This window comes from Nicotiana attenuata, unplaced genomic scaffold (genome assembly GCF_001879085.1).
Source record: "Nicotiana attenuata strain UT unplaced genomic scaffold, NIATTr2, whole genome shotgun sequence".
Classification (NCBI taxonomy): Eukaryota; Viridiplantae; Streptophyta; class Magnoliopsida; order Solanales; family Solanaceae; genus Nicotiana; species Nicotiana attenuata.
The window spans coordinates 120,111-127,701 of NW_017670341.1; the positions used below are offsets into that span (position 1 = coordinate 120,111).

The 7,591-nt window shown below is 39.7% G+C and overlaps 1 protein-coding gene across 1 annotated transcript; it reads right to left on the reverse strand.

Annotated features, from left to right (window-relative positions):
• Nucleotides 1-6,567: 6,567 nt before the first annotated feature.
• On the reverse strand, nt 6,568-7,383 carry LOC109238106. Its single transcript, XM_019404538.1, has one exon. The coding sequence runs from the start codon at nt 7,381-7,383 to the stop codon at nt 6,568-6,570; it is 816 nt and encodes a 271-aa protein (XP_019260083.1).
• Between the last annotated feature and the right edge of the window lie 208 nt (nt 7,384-7,591).

Below are 7,591 nucleotides of genomic sequence, written 5' to 3' on the forward strand. Positions count from 1 at the left end.
TTGGCCTTCTCAGCCTCCATAGTAGCAACCCGATCATAAAGATCAGAGGTCTCTTTCTCCAACTCCCCAATCCTTTCATCAAGCCGCTCTTCTTTAAGCCTTGCTGTTGATAAACCGTTTTCTTGCTCGAAACGGAAAGTTCGGATCACCACCACAAAGGACTCCACCTTCCTCAAAGCCTCCGACCGAGCGGAATCCGCCTTATCTAGATCCTCCGTCTTTCCGACGACCTCGTCACTATGAGCCTCCGCCCTGAATTGACACTCCTCAAGCTAGCCTCGCAACAAGACTACCCTAGCTTGGAGATCACTGCTCCAGGCTTCTACCCCCTGCAAAGCTCGAGCTCTTCCTCTTTACTCCTCAACGTTCCTTCTAGGATAATGCACTTACCCACAGCCCGCACCAGCTCCTCGTCCCTTTCCTTCAAGTCCTCCCTTAGTTGGCGCAAATTGCCGCTTTTACGGAGCCTGCGTCAGAGCTCCCGGTACTTGTCAAGGCATTTGAAGTACTTATCCTTCAACTTCTCATATTTATCTATACGCCTCTACTCCCTACGAGCACTTTCAATATTTTGACGACCGTCTGCAAAATGAACGAAGGGAGTTAGAGCCAACGAAACAACAAACGTAAGGAAAATAATGGATAGCAAATGTACTTACCCGAAGGGCGAGACCAGCAATGTTATTTTACAAGGTGATTTCGTTTATAGTCTCGATGGTCGTACCCTTAGTTTCAAAACAAAGAGGGCTGAGGAAGGGGAATATATCCTCGGTGTTCACAAGAAGGTTACGATCTATCAGGATCGCAATAGTCCTTGAACCCCCTTCCGACCTCACTTCGAGTTGAGCAAGCCCCTCATCGATCATTCTCAACTCGTCTATATCCATGTCGGAGTCAGATCCAACATCCTCCTCAGCAACAACCTTCCTTCTATCATCAGTCAAAGATGGAACGTCCGCCGCGACCCCGGAAGATGAGTCCTCCTCGCGCCTTGGAAGGGCATGTCCGTCATTATGCACCACGCCTTCGGCCATGTCCCCCACAGGACGCACGCTGTTTCCTCCAAGTGAGGGGCCTCGGGACTCGCCTCGCGGCTCTCTCCCATATGTACTGTGGCCGTTTCTCGAAGGACAAAGCTACAACCTCCCACATTAACAGCCACTTACCCCTTTCCCCCCATATCCACGGCTCTCCTCTTACGAGAAATTAGACCATCGTCATCAGGAGAGGCATCGACCTCATCAACTAAGGAGTAGAGCTGGGGAGCAGGAGTTGTAGATGGAACAGAGACAGGCTCCCGAACTACGGCAGTAGAAGTTGAGACCGATACAGATGACATAGTAGTTGCTGTAGGAGCCGAAGCCGGCGATGCAGTGGCCGTCTTTCGGAAAGAGGGCACCGGTGCCCAGCTTGTCCGAGAACCCCTGCCTAAGAAAAAGACAGCAGCATTAAGTCAGCAAAACGAATCCGTACACAATAGGAAATGGAGCAGCCCCGATCAAAGAAAAGAAGTTACCAGTCGAAGGGAGAGCATGCCTGAATTTCTTGAAAAAACTTGGCCAATCACGGATCCCTACGATGTGAGGAGCCGCTCGACCCAATCAAAAATATGAGTGTCCAAAGGAGGAGGCCAGGTCTTGGCTGCAACAAGAAGAAGGCGAGAAGTTAGAATACAGGACCGAACACGGGAGAGAAACCAGGTACTTACGAGTATAGTTCCAAGCCTCAAGAAAGTCGTTGACATTAGCCACGACATCTTCGATTCTGACAAAAAAGAAGTTAAACCATAATTGACAACTGGCCTTGTCGTCCATCTTCACCACCAAGCATTTGCCCCCTCGGTGGCGAAGGTTCAGCATCGTTGCCCTATAAAAGCTAGGGGCAAATAGATTTATTAAGTGACGTAGTGCCAATTCGACCCCCGCCAGCTCGGCAAACTTAGTAAGGATCTTTATAATTTTATAGACGTACGGTGCGAGCTGAGCAGGACAAATGCCGTAGTGGCAACACAACTCTTCCACCGGCGGAAGGAGAAGGAAAGAATAGCCGACTTAGAAGGGGTAGGTGTAGAGGGCGCAATACTCAGGATGGTGGACCTGTACTGTATCCCCTTCGATCGGGATCAACTCAATATGATTAGGAAGGCCGAATTCGGCCTTAAGCTCCGCTAACTCCTTCACCGTCATCACTAATTAAAAAGCTCCAGGCGCGACATCAGGTGATTTGGTGAAATCGGATATGGAGTCAGGGTTGCATGAGATTATTTCCTCCACCAACGAGAAGGAGGTCATCCTCAACAGTGGCGGGAACGCTCTCCCATGGGAGGGGAATAACATTTCCAAGGGAGTAATACGACTCCCCTCACCAGCATCTGAAGACACGTTAGACATGATTTAACGTAGCGGAGGAGAGTAACAAATGAGAGGGAATGAAGAACAATACAGGACAATGAAGCATAGAAGAAATTCAGAGAAGAAGAGAGCAAGAGAAAGGTATGATGCTTCGAAACGTTAGAGGGTTTAAACTCCAAAATTAGGTTCAAGGATCTCTATTTATAAAGGCCATCACATCAAAACCAAAAAACGGCTCACCATGATTGGCACCTGAATTGAAACGGTAGGTCTAATCAAAGGTCAGACGCGAAACGGAGTGATGCATTGGAATATGCGTCATAACGACACATGACATCATGACGTCATCCCAATTCGTGGACAACATAAAACCAGCAAATCACCTGGGAAATTCAAACCATTTGAAATGCACGGCCCACAGAGGGCCACGTCGCCTGCTTGCCGGAACAACCACGACCCGTGTAGACCGTCTGGTTAGCTCGACCACCAATAATATAATCCGATCACCGAACCCGCTCGCGAAGCCTGCCTCAATAAGCGGAGGGGCTAACTGTATGAGTCGAAATCTGTCTCTAGAATATTTTAAGTCCAAATGGCATTAGTAAAACATTCGTAGGCCGCCACATGTCGCAGTGATCTAATTAACAACGAAGGCCGTGGTCGAAGAGTCCGCAGAGACTGAAGTCGAGGAGTCGTCAAAGATCGAGGTCGAGATCGAATACCCTTGACAGAGTTATAACATCTAGTTTCAAAATAGGACATTGCAGAGAATATTCTAGCGAATGGGAAGACATTCATTTGTAAAATATACTTTGACTTTAAATAGAGAATCTGATCTTATTGTAAGCCTACCAAAATAACATTTTCATTAAGATTCTTGTCCGCACTTTTTCACTAGATCCGAGAATAACTCATAATTCAAAGGCTTGTCCATCATTCATCATTGGCAGAAAGAACATCCACTGATTTCATCCTTTCTCGGGTGACTTGTTCGTTCTATTTACATAAATATCATTTATTGCTGCTTATCACTATTTAATGCTATATTGCTTCTATTTGGGTTCTAAAAAATTAACTATTGTGCACTGTCATAGGTTTTGGAACAGATCTACGCGCTATTTATCACAATACCGAGAATTTTGTCTTTAGGATATTATTATTAACTAAGATTAATCCTCATTTGTATAAATTTAATTAGTTGAACCAAGATCTATTGTTTTGGTCAATCAGTTAGTTAAAGGGAACTTCTCATATAACCGTAATCTGTAATCACTTTGTTGTTATTCAAAGAGATCAAGCTTTTGAAAAACTAAAAGTGCTTGTTATTCAATAAAATACTTATTTTGAAGAGTCAATTCGATTGGTCAAACTTCTATTCGAAAAGTGTTTTCGAATAGAAGCTATTTTTATTCTGCAAAAGGAAAAAAAGGTTGAAAAAGTACTTTTTTGGATAAGAATACCCTAATCAAAATATTGCATTTACGAAACCATCACCACATTCGATCAAATAGATTGAGCAAATGAACTCTCTATATACGCTAAGCTACAATTAATCAAGTGTTCTCTGGAATTATGTAACGAGAATAACACATTGTCTTTAAGCTTTACTGGCCATTATATGTGGCATATGAAGTTTTATAGTTTCAGTCGTTATCCTATTTTATCTACTTGATATATCAAAAATATAATAATAAAGTATTTTTCTATCATCCTATGTATTTTGTGCAATTTGTTGCTTTATTCTTCTCTAATACTAACCATTTTAGTTAGTATAAGGAGAAAAGTTGGGTGTCTTCACTATCTGTCTGTGAGGCGTTTATGTATTTCTTCTTCTTTTCCTACGAAGAAAATCGAAGCCTTCATACTTGAAACAGAAAAGCCTAGGCATTATCACAATCATAAATAATTTTTATACAATTCTTAATATCATAAAACAAATGCTGGAGCTCGTAGCCAGAAAGTTAAACAAATTAGTTAGCTGATTTCGAGTTATGCTAGTGGAATCATTCAGATAGATTATTTTTACTTCCATTAGGTTTCTTTCTTTTTTTTTTTTTTTTTTTTGTAAATTGCTAGTGGGATTGTTGCTCTCTGATTGTTACTATTTGATGCTACTTAAATTTTTCTCCCTTTTACTGATATTGTTGCTCCCTGATGGTTACTATTTGATGCTACTTTTTCTCCTCTTTGCGCCTTTCTCCCCCTCTTTCCTCCTCTTCTTCTCCCCTATTCTTTCTTTCCACCTTTTCTTGAGTCGAGGGTATATCGGGAACAGTCTCTCTACCTCTTCAGGTACGGGTAAGGTCTGCGTACTACTATCCTCTCCAGACTCCACCAGTGAGATTATTCTGGGTATGTTGTTGTTGTTGTTGTTGTTGTTGTAGACGACTGTCTTGAATTACGATAAGAATTTCAAAAGTTTCATTTTTTGGAAAATTTTTAAACTTTCAAGTGCCACTTTTGTTCGGTTCCCTGCATGCTTTGACTCTACTTGAGAGGCGGATTCAGGATTTAAGGCTTATGGATTCCTACCGTAATTTCAGATTAATATGCAATAATAACTGGGTTCACAATCAGATATTTACTAATATTTGGTGAATTTCTTACTATAAATACAGGGTCTACGCAAGACTTACTGGATTCCCAGGAACCCGTAGTCCATGCACTAGATCCGTCCCTGCTCTACTTACAGGTAAAACATTTCGGGTAGCTAAATAAGATCATAAAAAGAAACGGGGAGGAATATATATATTTCAATTATCACACAAAAGGAGTAGAATCAGCAAATGTCAAGTTTCAAATGGCTGTAGTGGTTAATGTAGCAAATCTTCTTTTAAACAAACACTTAATTAAACGTGTATCACTCAAACATATAACTGACGATTAAAAATTATAGTGAAATAATAAGCACTCTTTCAATTTTAATCAAAGGTTTTTAATTCGAATTCTGAGTGTTAAATCGCCTTTAATATAAAACACTTTGCCCTTAATATAACACTTCCCGACGAACTAATTCTGTTTCATCGGGTTCATGCGCCATGCATCGAGGCCAACAAAAGTCACTCTTTTCTAAGAGGACAAAAGAAATCACAGGTTTCCCTTCTCATAACTTTTGTTTTCTTTGACTCTGCTTCATAGATATCAACGAACAAGGTTGTCCTTTTACCATGAAAAATAGAGATATCTTTTGCCTCTTCTAGTCTTCTTTGGTCCACTCCCTCTTCACATGCACGTTTATATTTCCAACACCGTGTATTTTACTTCCTCCGTCTCATAATATATATCGTAATTGTTTTGTGTGTGTCCCTCAAGAAAGAATAATTTTTGACTACTTTATTTTATTAATATTTTCTCAATTTATGTGTCATCTCTATCAATGACATTATCCATATTTGTACTAAATATGAATGCAATTGATTATTAAGGGTAAAAAAAAAAATATAATCAATTTTGTCTTAAACTTCTCAAATGATAAATAATTTGAAACAACTATTTTTAGTAACCATGACACTTATAATGAGACGGAGGGAGTACTTTTTACTTCTATAATATGCTGTAGTTTAAAATTCTTTTAATATTATCAGTATTTTAACATGCTATAGTAAATTACCGTTTTGTTTTTCAAATTACTATCCTTACTCATCGTGGATGGGTCGATCACCTATAGCCATCTTTCATAAGAAATGATATGATGAGAGTTTCTATTTTTTTTTGGTTTTTCACGTGATGTTTGGTAGTCGTATTGGAATCCGACTAAATTTAAATTCGTGTCTGAAAGTCCCACGTCGAAAAGTAAAGCGTTTATACCACAATTCTTGTGGGTGATATGATGGGATTCTTTTTGACACTGTTGGTATTAAAGTTAAACTCTAAAAAATGTAAATACATGATGTTTGCTTTCCTTTAGCAGATCAAAGAATGTCTCTTTAACAATACACAAGCAGACAAGTTGAAAAGAAGACTACATAGAGAAACAAATCGGCGTGGCCTAGGTCTAAGTGCACACATTGTCACGCCTTCAAACTTTCAAAGTCTATAATAATCTAATATTACTCTTTCTATACCACCTTTTTAGCATCCCTATTACATTCACAACAAGGAATAAACAAACTGACCTAATTTTACCTACATTAATGCAACTCTAAATAAAACAAAGAACGTAACACTAAAACAAACCCTAACTATAAAATTTTAAGTATATAAATTTTTACAAATTTTACCAAGAAGGAGAAGTACAAGGAGATCCAGAGGAAAAAGAAGAATTGTTACTATTAGAATTACTTTCTATAGTAATAATTGATCTAACATCTCTAAGTGAAACTGAACATGCCTCAGCTGGAAGTTTCTTCATTGGAGTTAATTGAACTGAAGAAGCTGGACTAGACGATGAGGATGATGATATTCCATAATTTTCGTCGTCTTTCTCTGAAGAATTATCAATTGTTTCGAGACAAGAAGGCGATGAATTGGGTGTTTCAAAAGGCGTATCAACCGTACTAGGCCTGAGTTTTTCATTATCATAAATTGGATTTGATATGTAAACAAATTGCTCCATAGTTGTACATGTACTAGTGCTACATTGTAGTGGTATTTCATGTACTAATTTAGGGGATTGAATTTGAATAAAGGAAGGATAAGGTGAAGAAGAATTTCGATTTGGCATTTCAAAATCGAAATTTTCTTTAGGGTTAAGGTCTATGTACGCCCCATCCTCATCAGACTGCACTTGTGAGATTACACCGGGTAAGCTACTGATGTTGTTGTTGTTATCGTGGTTAGGGAAGAGGAAATTTCTAGGAGCATGAAGAACCCCTTGTGCATAGAAGCTACTAAGAATTGGAGCAATTGTCTGATCTTGGTGACGTGGTGGTGGTGGTGGTGGTTGTGCGGTGAAGGCTGACGTGGAATTTATAGCCGTTTTTGACCGTTGTCGACGACGAAGTAAAAGGGAGCAGAAGAACTCAGCAAGTAGAACTAAGACTAGACCTAGAACCATTGCAAGACTCACCACCACTATCAATATTGCTGCCATTTTTATCTTGGAAGTACCCTTCATCTGTGTGTGTGTGTTTTTTTTGAGAGAGAGGGAATGTTGTAAATATATGGGATTTTGGATGGATGAGGTAATTTTGGCGGGAAATTATCTTTTTCCCCCAATAATTATACTCCCTCTGGTTCATAATAAGTGTCCAATTTGCTTTTAGCACGCCTATTAAGTAAATACTAAATTCTATATAAAA

Bases quoted from the DNA above. Each gene is read 5' to 3' on its own strand.
- LOC109238106 (XM_019404538.1), bottom strand. From the start codon at position 7,383: ATGGCAGCAATATTGATAGTGGTGGTGAGTCTTGCAATGGTTCTAGGT.